This window comes from Lissotriton helveticus, chromosome 9 (assembly GCF_964261635.1).
Source record: "Lissotriton helveticus chromosome 9, aLisHel1.1, whole genome shotgun sequence".
In the NCBI taxonomy this organism is placed as follows: Eukaryota; Metazoa; Chordata; class Amphibia; order Caudata; family Salamandridae; genus Lissotriton; species Lissotriton helveticus.
The window spans coordinates 949944202-949970826 of record NC_136070.1 but is presented as its reverse complement, the minus strand read 5'-3'; the positions used below and the strand labels follow the sequence as shown (position 1 = coordinate 949970826).

At 50.0% G+C, this 26625-nt stretch overlaps 1 protein-coding gene across 3 annotated transcripts in view; it reads left to right on the top strand.

Annotated features, from left to right (window-relative positions):
* Positions 1-26625, top strand: part of RNF123 (ring finger protein 123) — a 1600675-nt gene that overhangs the window by 1463538 nt on the left and 110512 nt on the right. For all 3 annotated transcript variants that reach the window (XM_078661207.1, XM_078661208.1, XM_078661206.1), the window contains exon 38: positions 1292-1377. In XM_078661207.1, coding sequence (XP_078517333.1) covers positions 1292-1377 — 86 coding nt within the window. The remainder of the gene's footprint in view (positions 1-1291; positions 1378-26625) is intronic.

Here is a 26625-nt window from a genome sequence, read left to right as displayed (position 1 = left end):
AGTTTTTGTCGCTAACCCTGATTTTGTAGCGGAAAGAGCTCTTCGTACCCTAGATGTAAAAAGAGCACTGATGTTCTACACAGATAGAACCAAAACATTCAGAAAAACAAAACAACTGTTTGTAGCCATTTCTCCACCCCATAAAGGTAACCCTATATCCAAATCGGGCATTAAAATCTGCTACATTAAAGCCAAAAGACCATTACCTATAACTCCCAGAGCCCATTCCACTTAAAAAGGAACTGTGGCTTTTTTAGAAAATATTCACATAGCTGACATTTGTAAAGCAGCAACATGATCTACACCACACACATTTACAAAACATTATTTTGTGGACGTTTTAGAACCTAACAAGCCAGTGTAGGTCACCCTTTTTCAGACTACTGCAACTTCTGCACATTAGCCACCGCTTTTGTGGAGGGACTGCTTTACAGTCTATGGAGAGCATGTGTATCTACAGCCACACATGCCATCGAACAGATTATGTTACTTACCATGTAAGCATCTGTTTGTAACGTAGTGCTGTAGATTCACCTGTGCCCTCTCTCCTCCCTGGACTCCTGTGACCATTGAAGTTACATTTCACCCCTCTCTGATACAATTACATTTAGCATGGACATCTTCATTATTACACTCTAATTACACTCCTTTCTCATCTGCCTGCGGGGACAACAATCAAACAAAGGAGTCGATGCCCATGCACAATATCACCGAGAGGAGGAGTCAATGTACCTTGTGACTCAAAAGACTTCTTCGAAGAAAAACAACTTGCACAGCTCTAAATCCAACACTAGATGACAGGAGTACACAAAGCATGTGAATCTACAGCTCTACATGCCACGAGCAGATGCTTACAGTGTAAGTAACATAATAATTACAGGTGATTTTAACCTCATGGAAGTACTGATGTGATGTGACAAACATAGTCTTTGTAACTCCAGATACTGAAACCCATAGAGCAAGAGACAAATGCTGAAAGTAGTTGTGTAGGAGACGGTGTTTGTATACACTGGTACTTTCCTTTTAACCACTTGCATGCGCTGCGAATTTTCATGCTGTGCGGGTGATTTACATAGTGGGCGGGATTTGGATGGCCCCTGGTCGTAAGCACATGCCCACCGTGACGCATGAGCATGCAAGGGGTTAATGTCCAAATTTAAATTAAGAAAAGTAAAGTTTGAAGAGGCTGAGAAATATTTGCCATTTCTCATAGTGAATTAAGGGATAAGATTTCGAGTCATTCTAGTTTTCAAGTGTTTGCTTTAACATTTTAATGTCTTCTGTTTTACAGCCTACCAGCGAGGAAGACCTTTGTCCAATTTGCTATGCACACCCTATCTCTGCTGTTTTTAAACCATGTTCTCACAAGTCCTGCAAGTAAGTGAATGGTATTCAATGTTTCACTACGATTTTGATAAACTTGCCATTGTCAAGAATATAAGTAATGCTTCAAAGAGTTCAGAGTGTTTTTTAAATATTGACCCCAATAATTGGTGTTAATGAACAAATGGAATTCGATATAAAATGAAGACATAATAGCTGGGTTGTCTTCAGGAAGGTAATGCATGTACCAAAAGTTATGATTGGTTATTTTTAACATAGCATCTGGCAGTTACTTCTTTAGAAGTATCTGGTTGGTTTGGCCCTGGCAGAATATGTCACCTAATCATGGTTTATGTATTTTACAAGAGCTCATCTAGGTTAACTAAGGATTTGATATTGAGGTAAACCATAACTGGACTCAAGATAATCTATTTTGTTTTACCTTTTGTAGAGCATGTAGATCATGTACTCTTTAAAGCATTGCAGTTGTGTGCTGACAGTGTTTGTTGAAAATGACAGGTCACTATGATTACTTTGTTCCCTAACAGCTAACTTGAATATGAGCATGATAGCAAGTAAGTTTCCTTAGTATATGATCTCTGGATACCACTTGTGTGGACTCTCCAACTTAACTTGCCCCATAGCCCCCCAAAATCACCCACATATAATTGAGTGATGTGCTCAATGTAAAGGCTCACTGAGTATGCCTTCACAGAGCACATCTTCCCCAGAATAAAATAATTTAGACCTGTCAACGAATGGTGAGTGTGAGAAGTTGGCCTGATGTGCAGTGCTCACTATTCTAGTGATCACTATATATCAGTCCAAACAACCCTTATTGATGATTGGTTGTAAGTCAACCTTATAGACCAGCTATCCTAGTAGCATGGATACGAGCAGTCTAAGGCTAAGACTCTAGAGGGCGTGTTAAGCCAGCTGTTTTACCATCACATTACCACTTGAACACCCAGTGAAAGGACACCACACAAGTTATGAAAATAAACAGTGTATTTATTTATAACAAGACTACCCTGGCTCTTTATGAGACAGGGAGCTAAGCACACAACAAAACTCTTACGAAAATACTTTAAGTCGCACAATTTACACAAATGCCCGAGGGGCACGAAAAACCATATACTCTAAAAGTGGAATGCGAATTACTAGCAGGTAAGTAACGATTCTCAGAGGCTTTAGAAACGCTAGGCCTACAATACTGAACACTCAGGTTAGGAGCAGGAGGCCTAGGGGAGCCACGTGCAGAGTGGGAACTCTCACGCGTAAGGCGGGAAAAAGCCTATGGAAGCTAGAAATCACAAAGTTACTGTTCTCGGGCGAACCCGACTAGGTAGGTCGAAAACGACAGTGGATCTGGACCCTTGGATAGTGAGGCTATGCTGGGGCACCGAAATGCCGAAGTTACCTAGCCCAGGGGCTGCGGCTGCATAGGTCTGAAAAGACGTCGGGATCCCTCGTTGACGAACCAGGAGCCTGAAGAAGAAGTTGCTGGCAGGCGGCCAGTGAAGAAAAGTTCGAAGAGATCCAAGCCTGGATCAGGGAAGAAGAAAACCTGAAAGCAGAGGGGACCAAGTTCTTGAATCACTAGCCAGTGATTAAGTGGGCACCAGGATGGCACCGGGCGAAGTCACCGCAGTCAGGTGAGTGGGCGCTGCTGGGCTCTGCAGTCTCTCGGACCAGGAGGCGTTGTCGGCGACCAGGATGGAGGTGCGAGCTGTCCCACGAAGGTTCTTGCTGTCGACGTCGCTGGACCCAGGATTTGGGCAACAAGTCTTGGCAAATGCAAGGCCCCCGCGGTGGACCTAAAATGGCGTCTTGAGTGGACCAGGAGGGTCCAGGGTACTTCTCCGATGGAGGGAAGCAAGGGCCAGTCTGGAGCAACCAGACCAGCAGCAGTGATGTCGTCGGGCGTCGTTAAGAAGGCCACAAGCCAGCGGGCTGGTAGCCAAACAACGCGGTGAGCAGCAAAAAGCAGAAGGGCCCCACGCAGATCGTGGAGATGCTGGGAGGCTGAACTTCGGTGCTGGGGCTGCTCAGGGTCGGGGCTTCTCGGACCCCAAAGCACTCACCAGAGGATTCCTCGGCGGTCGTACTGGAAAGAAGTCGTGCAGTCTTGAAGATGGCCGGTCCCTCGAGGTCTCGTCGCACCCACGGTTCTCAGCTTGGCTGTAGAGGTGGGTAGAGGTCAGAGGTGCCAGGGAAGCCGGTTCTCGTCGAGCTGGGCAGTCGGATTCCGGAGGAAGGACGTGCAGCAGACCGCAGTGTTCTTAAGATGGTGCCTGCGGATGCAGGGTGACTACTCCTTAGTCACAAAGGAGAATCTTGAAGAAGAAATCTTGAAGTCCTTTCGTGGAAAGTCGTGTCTTGATTCCAAAGATGATCTAATTTGGAAGGGGGCCTGCTCCTACCTTTATCTTGAAAAAGGGGGCTGGCACGCGACTAAGTCCTGCCCTATGGGTGGGACTAGGAGGGGGGTGGTTACACCCCTCTCCTTTGGCGGGCTTTCCCCAGGCCAGGGGCTGGAGTGCCCCTGGAACTGGTTTCAGCCGGCCTATGCACAGTGAGCACCGGGGTGCCACTTGCAGTCACCTTCCTCTGAAGCCCTGCCTACCTAGAATACACAAAACCCTGTCTGGGACGGTGCTGGCACCGCCCCTGGCAGGAAACCCTTTGTCTTTGCCTCCTGCTCTGGGAGGACTCCCAGCAGCAGGAGGGCAGACTTGTGTCTCGGTGGCAGCATCCATTTTGTGGAGCTAAGGCTCTGTTTGACTTTAACCGGGGTTACAGGCTACATACATGTCGTGTCCCTCTAGAAGGGTGGAATGCTAACCCCGTCGCCAGAATTGGTGAGGGGTTAGTATTCCAATTCGTATGACACCTTACTCTACATGTTTTGATAAAGCGATACCAGAGTTGGCATATAACCGCGAGGATTATAATGCACTTAAGAGTATATGGTATGCTATATCATGGAAACGGCTAAGGGATGGATCCCGAAAGCCGCAGACAGGCTCAGCTCATGCCAGAGCACCATCTCACATGATTCCAAGCACTCTGCCTTCAGGATTGTTAAGGCCTGCCATAGGAGTGACTGATAGGAGATCTGTGTGCCCATTTAGGTTTAGATATAGGAATACTATATCTACAGCAAAGGGTGATTACACCACCTTGCCCCAGCTGTCGTTCAGCCAGTTGTGTCAGATTTAGTTAGTCAGCCCAGGGGTGGCATAATACATGCTGCAGCCCCTGGGAGACTTCTGGGTGCACCTCAGCCCTGGGTACAGGGACTTGGAGAGGGCCCAGTGCCAATTGGATATGTACCTAGGGTACATGGAATCCATTTTAACAGAGAGAGCAGTGGGCCTGGGGTCCGGATTAGCAGGGCCCCAGGTCTACTAAGTCAGAAAACCAGCAAAACACCAGGCAAAAAGTTGGGGGCAACCATAGTCAGGGATCTACCTTCCTACAGTGAGATGCCACCAAATCATCGATATTGAAATCACAGAAACACTGGCCCCATTTCCTCATCTGCAACTCCAAAAAATCAGACCAAGCCATCCAGAATTAATTGCCTCAGTCAGGTGTACTTTCAGGTAAAATGAGAATGTCAGTAGACAAATGCTCGCCAAACTTAGGAAACTGAGGAAGATATAGAAGAAAACCACTTCAGTGGTAAAGTTGACATCAGAGAACAAATAATTATATTTTCAAATGCCACCCACTTACAACTTCGACACATCAGAAGCCCCTCCTCACACAGAGATCATCAACGACGAAGCCCAAGCAATGAAAGATGCATTGAATCCCTCTTTCGCTTCAACCAGATAAATGAATCTCATGACCAAGACCTATTCCCAAACTTATTGAAAATGAGCCAGATCACACTCATGATCAGAAAGCCAATGTAGAGCCCATGTAAACAGGCAATTAGTGCCCAGTCAACAATGTCCCCTTTCTAAGGAACGTCTTTAAGAAGACTGTGACCAGCCAACTAAAGATAGTCATCTCTAAGAAGAATCTATGGGTAACCTACTGATAAACCTTCAAACCCTGATTCTGCATCGAAACAGAAACCTTTTGAAAGTTCTCAACATTGCGGCTCACATCCTAAGCAATCACGAATCCCTACTTAATTATGCATCTGAAAGAGACCGTTAGTTATAGATTTCTTACCTTAGAATTACCCCCGGGTGTCAGACTGGATCCCGAGTGTTGTTCGACTCCGCATCTGTCATCAGCATCGTGGTCGCCGGGATGATGTCGCTGTGCCCATTTAAACATCAACCATGTCTGCTGACATCAGTTCTTTCTTTTTTCCGCACCAGCCTGGCGCAGATCCGGATCAAGCTTACCCCTATAGTCACTTTTTGACTAAGCTTTTTTCACCTTTTGTCGACTTCTTTTTTGGCATCATCGACTCCTAGTGCACGAGGGAGGTTCCATCGTCGGACCAGCTTCAAGCCCTGCGAGGTCTATCACAAACTGATAATGTGACGAACCTGCACCTTGTGTGCCTTTGGTGTCTGGAGCGTGACCACAACCCAAAGTCATGTTGCGACTGCCGGGCCATGAATCCAAAGTCTTTGTGGGAGCGGTCCCGAAACCTCTTAGAAGCCTGGCACCTTTTTGGTGGCAAGGCAAACTCTGCGCTACAGCGCTTTAAGTATTCTCGAGCTACGGCCAAATCCTTAGGCCGTGCGTCATCCTCCCGTCCACAACAGTCTGCTTTTCGCCCCTTTTTTTTGCTACGGAAGGGGCACCCCACTATGTCCGGCCAAGTCTAGTCACTGGTCCATGCAAGATGCCCAGCCTATGTGTGATAGCGGACGTGGGACCTAGCGACCTCGTGGGTCTGTTAGGCAGTGGGTGGGCAAGTCCACTCTCCTCCCAAGTACGCCCCCCCCCTTCCCCGGCAGGAGCCTCCAAACCTTCCTAGTCTGATCTTTCAGGCCCATCAGCAGCCAGTGGGTGGCAAGATTCGTCATCACCTGCCGATTGGCAAACCATCACGTCAGACAGGTGGGCTTTGCAGATAGTCCGAAGGGGCAACTCCTTCTCCTTTGAGACTACCCCTCCCTCCATGCCACCATCTTTCAATCGCATGTCGGAGGATCATTTGGCGCTTCTCTGCCAGGAAGTTTCATATCTCTTGGCCAAGGGAGCTTTCGAAAGGGTCTCTGCGCCAGAAGTAGGTTGTGGTTGCTATTCCCGCTACTTTCTGGTGCCCAAGAAGGACAAGTGTCTGCGTCCTATACTAGACCTCAGGGCTCTCAACCACTTCCTCCGCAAGGAGAAGTTCAAAATGCTCACGTTGCCTCAGCTTGTATCTGCCCTCCACCCTGGAGACTGGATGGTGATGTTGCAGGACGCTTATTTCCATATTCCTGTCTTGCTATTCCTGCCTTGCGAGCACACAGACGCTACCTACGGTGCACCGTATGCCACAACCATTTTCAGTTCACCGTGCTCCCCTTCTGCCTTACCAGCGCCCCTCAAATGGTCACCAAAGTGATGACGATGATCATAGCTCATCTGCGCAGATCAGGTGTTCCAGTCTTTCCCTATCTCGACGACTCGCTGTTGAAGGCTGGCTCTCTCGAAGCTTCTTCCCACCTCCAGACTACGGTGGACCTCCTGCATTCGCTGGGGTTCACTGTCAACGTGCTAAATTCACACCTGGTTCCCTATCAGTCGCTCCTTTTCATCGGGGCTGTTCTGGACACAGTGCAGTTTCGGGCCTTTGCTCCCGAACAGCGAGCCTGGGGTATTCGGGCTATGATACTGATGTTTCAGCCTCTATCCTGGATTTTGGTGACAATGACCCTGAGGCTGCTGGGTCTCATGGCCTCCTGCATCCTGCTGGTGGAAAAGGCCAGATCGCATATGCGCCCTGCACTGGGACCTGAAGTTCCAGTGGCGCAGCATCAGGGGAATCTTTCCGACTACGTCCAGATCTCGGAGGGAACTGCGCAACAACTTGAGTGGTGGTTAACGAACCAGGATTGGGTCAGAGGCAGATCCCTCTTCCTGCCCCAACCAGACTTCACAGTGGTGACTGATGCATCACTGCTGGGATGCGGTGGCCACCTGGAAGAGGCAGAGATCAGAGGAGTCTGGTCTCAACCTGTTGGAGCTCCTGGTGATTCGCTTGGCACTGAAGGCATTCCTTCCCTCCCTCAAGGGGAAGGCAGTTCAGGTGTTCACAGACAACACCTCCGCCATGTGGTACTGCAACAAACAGGGCTGGGTGGGGTCGTGGACCCTTTGTCAGGAGGCTCTTCGCCATTGGACATGGCTGGAACATCAAGGCCTGATCCTGGTTGTTCAACACCTGGCAGGTTCTCTGAATGCCAGAGCGGACAGAGGTGGTGCAAGGTCTCTTTCAGCGGTGTAGAGAGCCTTGGTTAGATCTATTCGCCAACGAAGAGAACGTACAATGTCAGCAGTTGCGTGTTGAAGTTTCCAAGGCGGCATTCGCTCGGCGTCGCTTTTCGTCCCGAGTGGAACCGTGGCCTCCTGTATACCTTTCCACCTGTACTACTTCTGCCCCGAGTGATTAAGAAGGTCAAGCGTGACCGGGTCCAAGTCATTGTTGTGGCCCTGGACTGGGCAGGAAGAGTCTGGTACCCCGAGCTCCTGAGCATGGCCCTAGATCCTCCGATCAGATTGCCCCTTCGGGAGGATCTTCTGTTGCATCAGCAGGGGACGGTCCTCCACCCAAACCTGTCCAGGCTCCACCTCCTTGTGTGGAGATTGATTGAGCGGCGACAGTTGACCTCTTTTGACCTTCCACCCGAAGTCTGTAATGTCATCTTGGCAGCCAGGTGTCCCTCCACTAAGACGGTATACGTCCGTCGATGGAACAAGTTAGTGAAATGGGGCACAGCAAAGGCTCATTCCTTCCTAAAGAAGTTACTTCTTTTCACATAGGACAAACTATCACTCTGCCCACCTTTTTCCCACCCCGCTCCTTTCCAAGTAGGAGAGACTTCACTGTCTGGACCCAAAATGTGCGGTGTCCTTCTACCTTGACCGCACAAAAGATTTCCGATCGGACGATCAGTCTTCGTTGGCTATGTGGATGTCAAGAAAGGTCGGTGTAGGAGAGTAGGGTCTGCAATCCTATGATCACCCAGATTTTTGCTTTTTGCTGCACTGGTTTACGACTTTCCCTGGCTGTGGGCCTGCTAATCAGACCCACAGCCTAGCTGTTCTCTCTATCCAAATTGTACTCAGGTACTGAATTGGCACTGGGCCCTCTCCAAGTCCCTGTACCCAGGGCTGAGGTGCACCCAGAAGTCTCCCAGGGGCTGAAGCATGCATTATGCCACCCCTGGATTGACTAACTAAAACTGACACAACTGGCTGCACGACAGCTGGGGCAAGGAGGTGTACTCACCCTTTGCTTTGGATATAGTATACCTATATCTAACCCTAAAATGGACACACAGATCTCCTATCAGTCACTCCTATGGCAGGCCTTAACAATCCTGAAGGCAGAGTGCTTGGAATCGTGTGAGATGGTGCTCTGGCATGAGCTGAGCCTGTCTGCGGCTTTCGGGATCTATCCCTTAGCCGTTTCCATGATATCGCATACCATATACTCTTAAGTGCATTATAATCCTCGCGGTTAAATGCCAACTCTGGTATCGCTTTATCAAAACATGTCGAGTAAGGTGTCATACGACTTGGAATACTAACCCCTCGCCAATTCTGGCGACGGGGTTAGCATTCCACCCTTCTAGAGGGACACGACATGCATGTAACCCCTAAACCCGGTTAAAGTCAAACAGAGCCTCAGCTCCACAAAATGGATGCTGCCACCGAGACACAAGTCTGCCCTCCTGCTGCTGGGAGTCCTCTCAGAGCAGGAGATAAGGACAAAGGGTTTCCTGCCAGGGGCGGTGCCAGCACCGTCCCAGACAGGGTTTTGTGTATTGTAGGTAGGCAGGGCTACAGAAGAAGGTGACTGCACGTGGCACCCCGGTGCTCACTGTGCATAGGCTGGCTTGAACCAGTTCCAGGGACACCCCAGACCCTGTGCTGGGGAAAAGCCCGCCAAGGAAGTGGGTGTAACCACCCCCCTCCTGGTCCCACCCCTAGGGCAGGACTTAGTCACGTGCCAGCCCCCTTTTCCCAGATAAAGGTAGGGACTGGCCCCCTTCCAAATCAGATCATCTTTGGAATCAAGATACCACTTTCCACGAAAGGACTTCACGATTTCTTCTTCAAGATTCTCCCTTGTGGCTAAGGAGTAGTCACCCTGCATCCGCAGGCACCATCTAAGAACACTGCGGTCTGCTGCACGTCCTTCCTCCGGAATCCGACTGCCCAGCTCGACGAGACCCGGCTTCCCTGGCACCTCTGACCTCTACCCACCTCTACAGCACAGCTGAGAACCGTGGGTGCGACGAGACCTCGAGGGACCGGCCATCGCCAAGACTGCACGACTTCTGCACAGCAAGCCCACCGAGTAATTTCCTGGTGAGTGCTTTGGGGTCCGAGAAGCCCCCACCCTGAGCAGCTCCAGCACCGAAGAGCAGCCCCCCAGCATCTCCACGATCGGCGTGGGGCCCTTCTGCTTTTTGCTGCTCACCGCGTTGTTTGGCTACTAGCCCGCTGGCTTGTGGCCTTCCGAACGACGCCCGACGACAACACTGCTGCTGGTCTGGTTGCTCCAGACTGGCCCTTGCTTCCCCCCATCGGAGAAGTACCCTGGACCCTCCTGGTCCGGCTCAGACGCCATTTTAGGTCCACTGCGTGGGCCTTGCATTTGCCAAGACTTGTTGCCCAATCCTGGGTCCAGCGACGTCGACAGCAAGAACCTTCGTGGGACAGCTCGCACCTCCATCCTGGTCGCCGACAACGCCTCCTGGTCCGAGAGACTGCAGAGCCCAGCAGCGCCCACTCACCTGACTGCGGTGACTTCGCCCGGTGCCATCCTGGTGCCCACTTAATCACTGGCTAGTGATTCAAGAACTTGGTCCCCTCTGCTTTCAGGTTTCCTTCTTCCTTGATCCAGGCTTGGATCCATCGAACTTTCCTTCACTGGTCGCCTGCCAGCAACTTCCTTCTTCCAGGCTCCTTGTCCGGCACGAGGATTCCCGACGTCTTTTCAGACCTATGCAGCTGCAGCCCCTGGGCTAGGTAACTTCGGCACTTCGGTGTCCCAGCATAGCCTCACTATTCAAGGGTCAGGATCCACTGTCGTTTTCTCCCTACCAGGTCGGGTTCGCCCGTGAACACTAACTTTGTGAATTCTAGCTTCCATAGACTTTGTCCCGCATCCCGCGTGAGAGTGCACACTCTGCACCCGAGTTCCCTAGGCCTCCTGCTAGTAATCTAAAGGTTCAGTAGTCCAGTACTAGCGATCCCAAAGCCTCTGAGAATTGTTACTTACCTGCTAGTAATTCGCATTCCACTTTTAGAGTATATGGTTTTTCGTGCCCCTCGGGCATTTGTGTATAACGTGCTAACTTAAGTATTTTCATAAGAGTTTTGTTGTGTGCTTAGCACCCTGTCCTCATAAAGAGTACAGGGTTGTTGTGATTCTAATAAATACACTGTTTATTTTCATAACACTTGTGTGGTGTCCTTTCACTGGGTGTTCAAGGGGTAATGTGATGGTAAAACAGCTGGCTTAACACGCCCTCTAGAGTCTTAGCCTTAGACTGCTCGTATCCATGCTACTAGGATAGCTGGTCTATAAGGTTGACTTACAACCAATCATCAATAAGGGTTGTTTGGACTGATATATAGTGATCACTAGAATAGTGAGCACTGCACATCAGGCCAACTTCTCACATTGGTGAGCAGCGGGTGGGATTTGAGCTTGCTGTTGTTTTACCACACATGCCCTAAGAATATCTTGTGAAAGATCACATAAGTACTAAAGGTACATATAACTTAGCTTAGAATACTCTGAGTTCTACTGAACCAGCTGTTGTAGCTCCTAGGGCCTAGCACACCCTAAACTACAACTCTAGCAAGGGATCAGTAGGCAAACATATAGTGTAGGTAAGTGCACCACTTACACCTCACTAGAAAAGCATGTCTACCCAGGGAGAATCTACTGAGACTCCCCTGGTCAGTGTTGACCCTCCACAGGTCACTTCAAGATATGCAGCTCTCAGTTTCCAGGAGATGAGACAGATCTGTGTCTCCAGGAAACTGAAGCAGGGGTCTAACCCCACCATTCCCTTTCTGATAGGTCTCTTAGAGACATATGATGCCAGAAAGCTTTCTCAGTTACATGAGAACATGCCAGCCTTAGAGGGAACCTCTGGGGATCCAGACCTCCCCAACACTGCTACTGCAGTTGAGGAGGAGGAGGATCAGGAGGAACTCTCTGGGGATGAGGTAGACAAAGGTCTTGAGGTAGTCAGAAGGCTAACCAGGGCCAACTTAGACTTACTTGGGCTAGGATCTGGGGGACCCCCAGTACTAACCCGAAGTGGGCCTAACCTTGGAGTTAGGAGAGATAGATCTCTTTCTAGGGACTCCAATAGATCTCTGCACTCTAATGCCTCTTCTCAGGGGAGAAGGAATCCTCCACAGAGGAGATTTACTTCCCCTCAGAGAAGGGAGCATGAAGCTAGGATGAGACAAGCTGAACTGAGGATTGAAAGGGAAGAACTTGCCCTGGCCAAAGAGAAGCTTGCCTTTGCTAGAGAGCAGCAGATGAGTGGGTTAACTCCCACTGGTGGCAGCAATCTCCCAAGAGATAGAGAGAAGGGTTTAGATACTAAACACCTGACTAAGATAGTGCCCCCCTTTAAGCAAGGGGATGATATCCAGAAATGGATGGCTGCTCTGGAGAGGGCCTGCACTGTGCAGTGCATTCCCCAGAGTCAGTGGGCAGCTATACTGTGGCTCTCCTTTGATGGTAAAGGTAGAGATAAGCTCCTCACTACAAGAGTAGAGGATGCTAACAATTACCAGGTCCTGAAGAATACACTGGTTGATGGGTTTGGTTTAACCACTGAGCAGTACAGGTTGCTGTTCAGAGACACCCAGAAAACTCAGTCTCAGGACTGGTCTGACTTTGTGGATTGTGCCACTAAGGCTTTGGAGGGCTGGTTGCTGGGTAGCAAGGTTACAGATTACACAGGATTGTATAATCTTATGATGAGAGAACAAATTTTAAACAATTGTCAGAACCAGTTGTTGCACCAGCACCTTGTTGATTCAGATCTGACCTCTCCCCAAGAATTGGGAAAGAAGGCAGACAAATGGGTCAGGACAAGGATCAAGCAGAACCAGAACCAGAACCAGGGTGGTCAGAAGAAAGCAGACCAGAAGGGTAATGTTAAGAGTGAACAAAATGACCAGAAGTCTTCACCAGGTCCCCAACAAACCAAAGAGGGTGGGGGTCAGGCTTCCCAGAAGAAGAAGACTCAAGAAGGCCAGTCAAAAAGGTGGTGCCAGTACTGCAAAAGTAAGTCTCACTGGTTTAGTGAGTGCACCAAAAGAGGAGGACAAACTCCTGCCACTACAGCCCCTAAGGCAACTGCACCCCCTAGTACAGTCAGTAGTGGTAGTGTACCTCCCAAGGCATTAGTTGGGTTAACCTTGGTTACTGAGGGGTCTGACAACTTAGTTGGCACACTCACTCAGGCTGTCCTTGTCTGTACAGGGGATATAGATATGTCCCCTGAGATAAGTCCCAATACTTTGGGCAAATACAGGCAGACACCTTTGATAAATGGCAAAATGGCTCAGGCCTATAGGGACACTTGTGCCAGTGTCACCATGGTGACACCTAACTTTGTGGACCCTGGACAGATCATGCCAGGTACTGATTTCCTGGTGACCAATGCCAGCAATGTCACTACTAGTCATAGTGTGGCAATTGTGGCTTTCTCCTGGGGTGGAGTGAAGGGACAAAAGAAAGTTGTAGTCAGTTCAGACCTCCCAGTTGATTGTTTGTTGGGCAATGATTTGGAGTCATCGCAATGGTCAGAAGTGGAGCAGAGGACTCACATGGAAATGTTAGGCTTGCCAGCACATGTGCTTGCTGTGACTAGGTCACAGGCCAGAAGATGCCCCACTGAACAGGTGCTGGATCCTGAAATTATGGACCAGACACCTTCCAAGAAGAAGAGCAGTAAGGGTAAGGCTTTGCCTTCCCCCTTGCCCCAGGTTGAGGATCAAGTCTCTGAGGAGGCTGACCTGAGAGAACTGAGGGAAACTGAGCCTAAAGAGCTTGAACTTGATCAAGTTGAGTTTCTGGGCTCAGGGGGACCCTCCAGAGCAGACCTGGGGAAGGAACAGTTGAGCTGCCCTTCCCTTGAACCCCTCAGACAGCAGGCTGCTGCTGAGGCTGCAGGGAATGCCACAGGTGCCCACAGGGTATACTGGGAAGATGGACTCCTGTACTCTGAGTCAAGAGACCCCAAGCCTGGTGCAACCAGGAGGCTGGTCATCCCCTTGTCTCTGAGAGGTTTCCTTCTCACCTTGGCCCATGAAATTCCCCTTGCAGGTCACTTCGGTCAGACAAAGACTTGGGACAGGCTTGTCTCACACTTTCACTGGCCCCATATGAATGAGAATACCAAGGAGTTTTGTCGCTCCTGTGTCACTTGCCAAGCCAGTGGTAAGTCAGGTGGCACAACAAAGGCCCCCCTCATACCACTACCTGTGGTGGGGGTCCCCTTTGAAAGAGTGGGAATTGACATTGTTGGTCCAATCGAACCCCAGACAGCATCAGGGCACAAGTTTATACTGGTGGTGGTGGATCATGCCACCAGGTATCCTGAAGCTATTCCCCTTAGGACCACTACAGCACCTGTAGTGGCAAGAGCCCTAGTTGGAGTGTTCTCCAGAGTGGGTTTCCCTAAGGAGGTCGTTTCTGACAGAGGTACAAACTTCATGTCAGGATATCTGACTGCAATGTGGAAGGAGTGTGGTGTGAACTACAAGTTCACCACACCCTACCACCCACAATGCAATGGGCTTGTTGAGAGATTCAACAGGACCCTGAAAGGGATGATTCATGGACTACCTGAAACTCTTAGGAGAAGATGGGATGTCCTGATCCCCTGCCTCTTGTTTGCTTACAGAGAGGGCCCACGGAAGGGGGTTGGCTACAGCCCTTTTGAGCTTCTGTATGGGCATCCTGTAAGGGGACCCCTGTGTTTGGTGAAGGAAGGATGGGAGAGACCTCTCAAAAAGCCTGCAACCAACATAGTGGACTATGTACTTGGTCTCCGCTCCAGGATGGCTGAGTATATGGAAAAGGCATCTAAAAACCTTGAGGCCAGCCAAGAACTTCAAAAAGCTTGGCATGACCAAAAGGCTGTTCTGACTGTGTACCAGCCAGGACAGAAGGTGTGGGTGCTGGAGCCAGTGGCCCCAGCAGCTCTGAAAGACAAATGGTCTGGGCCCCACACCATCATTGAGCAAAAGGGAGAGGTTACCTACTTGGTGGACCTTGGAACTCCCAGGAGCCCTCTCAGAGTGCTCCATGTTAACAGGCTCAAGGCATATGTTGACAGGAAGGACATGAGCTTGCTCATGGCCACAGATGAGGGACAGGAGGAAGAGAGTGACCCTCTCCCAGACCTGCTCACTCAGAATCCTGATGATGGATCAGTTGATGGTGTTATCTTTTGTGGCAGCCTCACTGAACATCAGCAACAGGATTGCAGGCAAGTTCTGCAATCCTACAGACATATGTTCTCTCTGACACCCAGCCAAACTGATTGGTGCACCCATGATGTTGACACTGGAGACAGTCTGCCTGTCAAGAGTAAAATCTACAGACAGCCTGATCATGTTAGAGACTGCATCAAAACTGAAGTGCAGAAAATGTTGGAGCTGGGAGTCATTGAGCCCTCAGATAGCCCTTGGGCTAGCCCAGTAGTTCTAGTGCCAAAGCCTCACACCCAGGGTGGTAAGAGAGAGATGAGGTTTTGCGTAGACTACAGAGGCCTCAATGCAGTCACTAAGACTGATGCCCACCCAATTCCAAGAGCAGATGAACTTATAGATAAATTGGCTTCTGCCAACTTCTTAAGTACATTTGATTTGACAGCTGGGTATTGGCAAATCAGGTTAGCTGAGGAGGCCAAACCCAAGACAGCATTTTCTACCCCTGGGGGGCATTATCAATTTGTGGTAATGCCCTTTGGATTGAAAAATGCACCTGCCACCTTCCAAAGGTTGGTGAATCAAGTCCTCACTGGGCTGGATGACTTCTGTGCAGCATATCTGGACGATATTGCTGTCTTTAGCTCCACCTGGGAGGATCACCTGGTCCACCTGAGGAAAGTGTTAGAGGCTCTGCAAAAGGCAGGCCTCACTATCAAGGCCACAAAGTGCCAGATAGGGCAGACACAGGTTGTATACCTGGGCCACCTTGTAGGTGGAGGCCAGGTTCAGCCACTGGAGAGTAAGATACAGGCCATCAAGGACTGGGCTCCTCCAATCACCCAGACTCAAGTTCGAGCTTCCTTGGGCCTGACTGGGTACTATAGGAAGTTTGTCAGAAATTATGGGTCCATAGTGACCCCTCTTAATGACCTGACAAGCAAAAAGATGCCAAAGAAAGTTCAGTGGACAGCAAGCTGTCAGAAAGCATTCAATGACCTAAAGCAGGCCATGTGCACAGCACCTATCCTAAAGAGTCCAGATTACTCCAAGCCATTCATTGTCCAAACAGATGCTTCTGAGTTGGGTGTGGGGGCTGTTCTGTCTCAACTGAATTTTGATGGTAATGATCAGCCTATTGCTTTCATTAGTAGAAGGTTGACACCCAGAGAGAAAGATTGGTCAGCTATTGAGAGGGAGGCCTTTGCTGTGGTCTGGGCCCTGAAGAAGCTGAGGGCCTACTTGTTTGGCACTCACTTCACCATTCAGACAGACCATAAGCCCCTCTTGTGGCTAAATCAGATGAAGGGTGAAAACCCCAAACTGCTTAGGTGGTCCATTTCCCTACAGGGGATGGATTTTACAGTGGAGCATAGACCTGGTACTGATCACAGCAATGCTGATGGGCTCTCCAGGTATTTCCACTTAGAGCAAGAAGACTCACCTGGTCAAGGTTAGTTTATTGTCCCAAAGTTTGGGGGGGGGTCATGTAGGAGAGTAGGGTCTGCAATCCTATGATCACCCAGATTTTTGCTTTTTGCTGCACTGGTTTACGACTTTCCCTGGCTGTGGGCCTGCTAATCAGACCCACAGCCTAGCTATTCTCTCTATCCAAATTGTACTCAGGTACTGAATTGGCACTGGGCCCTCTCCAAGTCCCTGTACCCAGGGCTGAGGTGCACCCAGAAGTCTCCCAGGGGCTGAAGCATGCATTATGCCACCCCTGGATTGACTAACTAAAACTGACACAACTGGCTGCACGACAGCTGGGGCAAGGAGGTGTACTCACCCTTTGCTTTAGATATAGTATACCTATATCTAACCCTAAAATGGACACACAGATCTCCTATCAGTCACTCCTATGGCAGGCCTTAACAATCCTGAAGGCAGAGTGCTTGGAATCGTGTGAGATGGTGCTCTGGCATGAGCTGAGCCTGTCTGCGGCTTTCGGGATCTATCCCTTAGCCGTTTCCATGATATCGCATACCATATACTCTTAAGTGCATTATAATCCTCGCGGTTAAATGCCAACTCTGGTATCGCTTTATCAAAACATGTCGAGTAAGGTGTCATACGACTTGGAATACTAACCCCTCGCCAATTCTGGCGACGGGGTTAGCATTCCACCCTTCTAGAGGGACACGACATGCATGTAACCCCTAAACCCGGTTAAAGTCAAACAGAGCCTCAGCTCCACAAAATGGATGCTGCCACCGAGACACAAGTCTGCCCTCCTGCTGCTGGGAGTCCTCCCAGAGCAGGAGATAAGGACAAAGGGTTTCCTGCCAGGGGCGGTGCCAGCACCGTCCCAGACAGGGTTTTGTGTATTGTAGGTAGGCAGGGCTACAGAAGAAGGTGACTGCACGTGGCACCCCGGTGCTCACTGTGCATAGGCTGGCTTGAACCAGTTCCAGGGACACCCCAGACCCTGTGCTGGGGAAAAGCCCGCCAAGGAAGTGGGTGTAACCACCCCCCTCCTGGTCCCACCCCTAGGGCAGGACTTAGTCGCGTGCCAGCCCCCTTTTCCCAGATAAAGGTAGGGACTGGCCCCCTTCCAAATCAGATCATCTTTGGAATCAAGATACCACTTTCCACGAAAGGACTTCACGATTTCTTCTTCAAGATTCTCCCTTGTGGCTAAGGAGTAGTCACCCTGCATCCGCAGGCACCATCTAAGAACACTGCGGTCTGCTGCACGTCCTTCCTCCGGAATCCGACTGCCCAGCTCGACGAGACCCGGCTTCCCTGGCACCTCTGACCTCTACCCACCTCTACAGCACAGCTGAGAACCGTGGGTGCGACGAGACCTCGAGGGACCGGCCATCGCCAAGACTGCACGACTTCTGCACAGCAAGCCCACCGAGTAATTTCCTGGTGAGTGCTTTGGGGTCCGAGAAGCCCCCACCCTGAGCAGCTCCAGCACCGAAGAGCAGCCCCCCAGCATCTCCACGATCGGCGTGGGGCCCTTCTGCTTTTTGCTGCTCACCGCGTTGTTTGGCTACTAGCCCGCTGGCTTGTGGCCTTCCGAACGACGCCCGACGACAACACTGCTGCTGGTCTGGTTGCTCCAGACTGGCCCTTGCTTCCCCCCATCGGAGAAGTACCCTGGACCCTCCTGGTCCGGCTCAGACGCCATTTTAGGTCCACCGCGTGGGCCTTGCATTTGCCAAGACTTGTTGCCCAATCCTGGGTCCAGCGACGTCGACAGCAAGAACCTTCGTGGGACAGCTCGCACCTCCATCCTGGTCGCCGACAACGCCTCCTGGTCCGAGAGACTGCAGAGCCCAGCAGCGCCCACTCACCTGACTGCGGTGACTTCGCCCGGTGCCATCCTGGTGCCCACTTAATCACTGGCTAGTGATTCAAGAACTTGGTCCCCTCTGCTTTCAGGTTTCCTTCTTCCTTGATCCAGGCTTGGATCCATCGAACTTTCCTTCACTGGTCGCCTGCCAGCAACTTCCTTCTTCCAGGCTCCTGGTCCGGCACGAGGATTCCCGACGTCTTTTCAGACCTATGCAGCTGCAGCCCCTGGGCTAGGTAACTTCGGCACTTCGGTGTCCCAGCATAGCCTCACTATTCAAGGGTCAGGATCCACTGTCGTTTTCTCCCTACCAGGTCGGGTTCGCCCGTGAACACTAACTTTGTGAATTCTAGCTTCCATAGACTTTGTCCCGCATCCCGCGTGAGAGTGCACACTCTGCACCCGAGTTCCCTAGGCCTCCTGCTAGTAATCTAAAGGTTCAGTAGTCCAGTCCTAGCGATCCCAAAGCCTCTGAGAATCGTTACTTACCTGCTAGTAATTCGCATTCCACTTTTAGAGTATATGGTTTTTCGTGCCCCTCGGGCATTTGTGTATAACGTGCTAACTTAAGTATTTTCATAAGAGTTTTGTTGTGTGCTTAGCACCCTGTCCTCATAAAGAGTACAGGGTTGTTGTGATTCTAATAAATACACTGTTTATTTTCATAACACTTGTGTGGTGTCCTTTCACTGGGTGTTCAAGGGGTAATGTGATGGTAAAACAGCTGGCTTAACACGCCCTCTAGAGTCTTAGCCTTAGACTGCTCGTATCCATGCTACTAGGATAGCTGGTCTATAAGGTTGACTTGCAACCAATCATCAATAAGGGTTGTTTGGACTGATATATAGTGATCACTAGAATAGTGAGCACTGCACATCAGGCCAACTTCTCACAGTCGGGCTGTTTCAAAGCGTACCATCTCAATTTTTATTTAAAGAGTTGTTACGCTTTACCGAAAAAGGAACCTCCAGTGGGGCTGTGGGCTCATTCCACTAGAGCTACGGTAGCCACTACTGCTTTGTCACATGGAGTCCCACTTATTGACATCTGCCAAGCGGCCATGTGACATCTATGCACACGTTCACCAGACATTACTGCCTGAATAGTCAAGTCCGGAGGGATGGCTAATTTGCCCGTCCTGTCCTCAAGGACTTTCTGCAGTGATCTTTGTTCACAGACCCTCCACCGGGGATGGTATTGCTGAGGTATCTATTCTAAGGTAAGGAATTTATATCTGTCTCTTTCAGATGAACAAGTTACTTACCTTCGGTGACGATGTATCTGTAATAGACACACGTTAGTTATAGATTCCTTACCGCCCCACCCATACTCCCGCTCTGTGAACTGATTTCTAGGGATAGGGACTCTTACAGGGCCCTAGTTTTGGCGCACCAGTGGGCAGTGTCTTTCATGGCTCTGAGCTTCTGGCGTGGAAAGTCGTGTCAGAATTGGCTTCAGCATGCAGAGGCGGCGTCTAAGTAGGCACCGCGATATTAACCCGGCGACCATGATGCCGACGACGGACGCAGAGTCGACCAACGCCACCTACCGACATGCAGGGGTACTTCTAAGAGAAAACATTCTCCGTATCCAGTCTGATGCCTGGGGGTATTTCTAAGGTAAGGAATCTATAACTAACCTATGTCTCTTACAGATACATCGTTACTGAATGTAAGTAACGACCTTTCTGTTGCATTTGATATGATAGATCATTGCAGGTTAATCAAGGCTTGAGCCTATCGCATGGAGTTCTGCCCTTCCTTACCAACAGACACCTCCTAGCTAAGACAGGCAATCATATTTCGAGTACTGCTAAATGGTATCCTGCATCCCCCATGATTCAGTTTTACCTCCCCGCTATTTAACCTTTACATAGAGTGCCTAGGTCTGATTCTGAAAGATTCTGGCACTGCTGTGCACCAGTATACCTCCGCAGTCAAACACATCACCATAATAAGAAACTGTCTCCTCTCAGCTCCAAACCTGGATGAGGTTGAACTTCTACACCTCAAAATCTGAATTCTTCCTTCTTTCATCTTCTATCAAAAGCAAATCAGATCCTACCATCTTGTACTCGCTGACTGTAGAGGGATTATCCCCCCCCCCCAAACTCTCATCCCTCAGCAAAATGTTTGTCTTTCATACCTTACTCATTCTTTACACTGATTGCTAAGTTCAATCTGGTGGCACCCTCTTTGCATTCACTGCTCCACTTGTAATGATTCTACGATCGGAAGCCAGACTTTCAGTCTTTGCAAACATGTCTTATCACATCACTCTCACACTCCTTTGACCTTCACTGTCTCCCCATCATGGTGATAATTCAGTCACAATTTGTTGTCTCCTCCACAAGGCAAATAACCGTTACCCTTCATTGCAGAACAGGTTGCCTTATCGGAGAAGCAGAGGTGCTCTGTGATTTTTCAATCCTTAACACTGAAACCTCTATTGCACAAAATAACTCATGACTCCTTTTACTGTTGCCCATTCCATCACTGCCCCAACGTTTTTTGCTAAACCTCATCCCTTGAAAGTGGAGAATAAAGACTCCATTGGCTGGACCCCAAGACAGCCTTGAGCTTTTACATCTATTGCCCAAAGACCATCTGGGACAAAGAAAGGCAGGGTAGTGCAGAAAAGTACTTTATCAAGGTGGGCAGTCCTCTGAATCAAGATATGCTATGCTTTGGCCAAGAAGCAGCCTCTAGAAGTACTAAGGGCTCGTTCTACCAGGGCCAAGGGTGCTACCACTCTGTTTGCCTATTCTTGCTGTTTTTTAGGCTGCAAAGTGGACATCTATACACACGTTCATGAAGCATTACAACCTTTACAGCCAAGTCGAACAGAAAGGAGATTAATCTCTTTCAAAAATTGTAGGAAAATACCCCTTTTTGTCATGGCCACCCCCACTTGTTTTTTACTGATGTGCACAGGGTCCCTGCGAACCAGGCCCCAGTGCCAGTGCTCTTTCTAAAAACAAGGTAAAATGGTCTAATAGTATTACAGTTGGCACACACTTTAGCACTCCTGTAAGTCTGTAGTAAATGGTACCCCTGGTACCTAGGGCATGGGTACTAAAGAGCGTCCCTAAGGGCTACAGCATGCATTATGCCACCCTAAAGGACCCCTATACAAATTGCATGCAGGCTGCCATTGCAGACTGCGTAACATGGTCCAACCCATGTGTGAAAACATGACATGGCACACTCACCTTGTGCATGCCAAAGTCGCTGCATATAAATTAGTCACCACAGCAGGCCTTGTAGACCCAAGGCAGGGTGCAGTTATTACATGTGAGGACATATCTGCATGAGCAGCTGTGCCCTTGTGCTGTCTAGGTCTGATAGAGACATCTAGCCACAGATTTCTTACCTTCGTACGCCCAGGCATCAGGCTTCAGCTAGATCATGTCTCTCCCAGATAAGGAGTTACCGAAGATAAGTTACTTGTCCTTCAGTTACTAGATGGTACAAGTGAGCAGGGAAGCCAACTTAAGTATATGTACTGGGCACTGGTCATTACAAGTTTGTCAGCTACATGATGGCTTTACTGAAACCTATGGTGTTTAGTATCAAACACCTTGTCTTAATAAAGCTGTACTGTTACCAGTACTAGATGTATTATGAGTTGCATCCAGTTGGCACCTTAGAGGTACCATCTGAAAAACCTGCCATTATCTACTGTGCTGGCTGACTGATATCGCCCAGCTTGCCACCACAGACGAGGTTCTGATCCCCTGCAGGTGAGAGCCTGCGCTTTCTGAGATCAGAAGCCATGCCTACTCCAGCAGGGTGACTAGTAATTTAGCATATCAAGGCCAAGGGGCTTCAAATCCCTTGCCGCCTTTGATATGTGACCCCAGCTTCCCCCAAACCTGGGAGATGCAATCTCCTGCCCGAGACCCATTTGGCACCAGGATAGGTGTGAAATTAGCTATGCAGTAAGCATTGAGGGATCTGCAGAAAGAGATCTGCATTGCTCCAGGAGGTCAGATCTGTCTCCCTGCCAAATTTGGCGACACCAGGACCCCCAAGATCCGCCCAACACCACTACCCAAGGTAACAAAGCTAGTTGCAAACACCAAGGCTTGTTTGTGTCAGTTGGAACACCACAGCCGCCAAAACTTACCCGCACGTTGACAAACCTAAAGAGAGGCCAGTTCTACACCGAGAGTGGCCCTGCTGGGTTTCCAATCCTTCTTCTGCAGTTACACCAAGAACCATGAGAACCTCTAACTCACCAACCCACCCGACAAAACACCTCTGAACCCGAGCACCCCAGCCTGGGATCAAGTAAATCAACAGTGTCTCGGTGGGCCCGAGACCTTCAAGAGCCAATCCCCCCTTGGGTTCTGCCAGACTGGTCCCCCAGTCCCCACTCTTAGCCTTTTTCTTGCAGGTAATGTTTAAATTGACTTCAGCATGTAGTGTTTGAGGCTACCACTGCATACAGTACCTCTGAACCTGGACAACCCACGGCAGGTAAACTTTAACGGTTGGTGCTTTCTTGGACACTACATACCCTAAGTCTAAAAGAACAGTCCTGTAAATTGTAAGTGTACCCATGCAGTCAATGTTTCTCCCATAAATTAACATTACAGTGCTCGGGGGCGTGGCTTGGCCGGCTGGAAGATGGCCGCACTCTGAGTGGGCTCTGCCAGCCAAGCTTCCTTATCCGCCAGAATCCTGCTGCATCCTTACTGCTTTCTGCACTAAAGTTGGTATTTTGGACGTCCCGCACTCCCGTGCATTATCGCTTTCCTACCTGGTCTTATGGCTGAGTGACGGATCTCGGGGCTGGGGCTGGCGCTGTGTTTTCATCTTGGCCTCTGGTGTGCCTTCACTGCCGCCGCTGGTGCCGTGTGGGCCCTGGGCGCCCTGTCTGGACTGCTACTTCACCCGTTGCTGTGGCTGCCTATGCCTACACTTTAGTTCCAGGGGTTCAATGTCTTTGGCTATCCTTGTTGAAATCAACGTCATCAGACCCCCTGAAGGTCTACCCACCATGTTCCTTTTAGCTGCTTTTACATAATGAGTAAAACCTATGGTAGCAGGGATTTCGCCGCACAGCCAAGTTTCCTGGAGACAAACGATGTCGTTTTTCCTCAAGATATTTTTAAAATCCTCCTGTGCCACTATTCTATTGTACCCATTTATATTCCAGGTCATTATAGATAGGCTGTGCGGCGACCCTACTTCCTAATCGATCTCACTCGTAGAACCATCTTCCTCACCATTTGCTCCTGAGGCATAGCCGGGAGTTGCTGTGTGCATTTTTGTAACTGTAAATGTGATATCTTTAAAAAAAAAAAAAAAAACTTGAAAATTGTTGCTGTTTTAAATAACTCTCCCCTTACCTGCTACACGAGTGAGGTGTGCAGGCTCCTGTTCCTTAGGCAAAACGAGCGCTGTAAAGGGTGGAAATCGCCGCTTTCCTAAGCGCTATCCTTCTCGGTTGGAGTAGGACACGCCCACCACGAGGCCACGCCCCCTTCTCACGTCGCTACTTAATGCGCCCTGATTACCAGCGCGCTGATGACCATTTGCTCCTGAGGCTCAGCCGGGAGTTGCTGTGTGCATTTTTGTAACTGTACATGTGATATCTTTTAAAAAAACTTGAAAATTGTTGCTGTTTTAAATAACTCTCCACTTACCTGCTACACGAGTGAGGTGTGCAGGCTCCTGTTCTTTAGGCAAAACGAGCGCTGTAAAGGGTGGAAATCGCCGCTTTCCTAAGCGCTATCCTCCTCGGTTGGAGTAGGACACGCCCACCACGAGGCCACGCCCCCTTCTCACGTCGCTACTTAATGCGCCCTGATTACCAGCGCGCTGATGACCATTTGCTCCTGAGGCTCAGCCGGGAGTTGCTGTGTGCATTTTTGTAACTGTAAATGTGATATCTTTTAAAAAAAACTTGAAAATTGTTGCTGTTTTAAATAACTCTCCCCTTACCTGCTACACGAGTGAGGTGTGCAGGCTCCTGTTCCTAAGGCAAAACGAGCGCTGTAAAGGGTGGAAATCGCCGCTTTCCTAAGCGCTATCCTCCTCGGTTGGAGTAGGACACGCCCACCACGAGGCCACGCCCCCTTCTCACGTCGCTACTTAATGCGCCCTGATTACCAGCGCGCTGATGACCATTTGCTCCTGAGGCTCAGCCGGGAGTTGCTGTGTGCATTTTTGTAACTGTAAATGTGATATCTTTTAAAAAAACTTGAAAATTGTTGCTGTTTTAAATAACTCTCCCCTTACCTGCTACACGAGTGAGGTGTGCAGGCTCCTGTTCCTTAGGCAAAACGAGCGCTGTAAAGGGTGGAAATCGCCGCTTTCCTAAGCGTTATCCTCCTCGGTTGGAGTAGAACACGCCCACCACGAGGCCACGCCCCCTTCTCACGTCGCTACTTAATGCGCCCTGATTACCAGCGCGCTGATGACCATTTGCTCCTGAGGCTCAGCCGGGAGTTGCTGTGTGCATTTTTGTAACTGTAAATGTGATATCTTTTAAAAAAAACTTGAAAATTGTTGCTGTTTTAAATAACTCTCCCCTTACCTGCTACACGAGTGAGGTGTGCAGGCTCCTGTTCCTTAGGCAAAACGAGCGCTGTAAAGGGTGGAAATCGCCGCTTTCCTAAGCGCTATCCTCCTCGGTTGGAGTAGGACACGCCCACCACGAGGCCACGCCCCCTTCTCACGTCGCTACTTAATGCGCCCTGATTACCAGCGCGCTGATGACCATTTGCTCCTGAGGCTCAGCCGGGAGTTGCTGTGTGCATTTTTGTAACTGTAAATGTGATATCTTTTAAAAAAACTTGAAAATTGTTGCTGTTTTAAATAACTCTCCCCTTACCTGCTACACGAGTGAGGTGTGCAGGCTCCTGTTCCTTAGGCAAAACGAGCGCTGTAAAGGGTGGAAATCGCCGCTTTCCTAAGCGCTATCCTCCTCGGTTGGAGTAGGACACGCCCACCACGAGGCCACGCCCCCTTTTCTTCTCCTGTCTATAAAGATGTGCTTGTTCAGGAAGCGCAGCGGACGAGCGCAGCGGGCGCGACGATTGCGCGCCGAAGGCGCGCCTAAGGCAAGCCCGTCTGCGCCCGTCCGCGACTGTCCGGGACTAGGGGCGCGTTATTCTGCCCCGCTCACCACCTATACCGCGGACCAACTGCACAAGCTCCGGGGATCCTGGCCTATCGCTACCTCCACCTGTGCACGCATCCTCTCCCTTGGTCTTTCTCCTGCCGCCCTCTCTCACATCCCCTTGCCCACAGTTGACGCCTCTTTCTCGTCCAGTAGCATCACTCCTCCCACTACCCCTAAATCGCTCACGGTGTTTTATCTCAACACTCGATCAGCAGTCGCCCATGCACACAAACTCTCAGTCCTGCTCGATCTTCATGCCCCTGATCTTCTTTTCCTAACGGAGACCTGGTTTAGCGACGACTCCCTCCCCGCCCTATTAGCCACCTTACCGGCCTCTCACTACGCCCTTCGGGCTGATCGCCCTCCTGGCAGGGCTGGAGGCGGTGTGGCAGTCATCACACGCACCGATCTCCCCTTTCAAATTCTGCCCCTGCCTGATATCGCGACCACTGAATACTTGGTTATTCGTACTACCTCCACTATGCCTCCCCTGACCTGTTTTCTCACCTACCGCCCTCCTCAATCTCCTTTACAGTTTCTTTCTGACTTCTTGGACGTCCTGGCTACCATTACAGTCAACAACTCTTCCATCCTAATCCTAGGCGACTTCAACTTCTGGCCTTCCGACCCAGCTGAATGTTCGTCCTCTAAGGAATTCTCTGAAACCCTCCAGTCCCTCAATTTCACTTCCCATGTCCACTCCCCCACCCACATCAAGGGTCACACGCTTGACCAGATCTGGTCCCTAAACTGTCCCGTGGAATCCCTCTCTATTTCACCTTGCACATGGTCCGACCACCACCTCATCTCCTTTTCCTTACCCATTCACCCCCCAGCCAAACCCCCCCGCCCCAAAAACATCTGGGTTCGAGCATGGGGCTGTGTCAATCTGGAAGACCTCTCTTCCCTTCTTACCACTTCCCTCCCCTCCCTGCAGGGCCTCTCTACCCTTTCCCAGGTTGAGGCCATAGATCAGTGGCTCTCCGCTGGCAGTGACTCTGTTGCCCCGCTCAAACGTATTACTTCCAAGCGCGACAAGGATGCCAACCGGTGGTTCACCGCAGAGCTTAAAGCCACCAAACTTACTGTACGCCGCGCGGAGCGGGCTTGGAGGAGAAGTTATTGCCCCACTTTAAGACTGGAGTATACTCACATCCTTGCCCAGTACAAAAAAGACATCTTGGCGGCCAAAACCGCCTACTTCTCCTCCAAAATCCTTGCGGCTGAAAATCAGCCCAAGGAGATTTTCACGATTGTCCAGA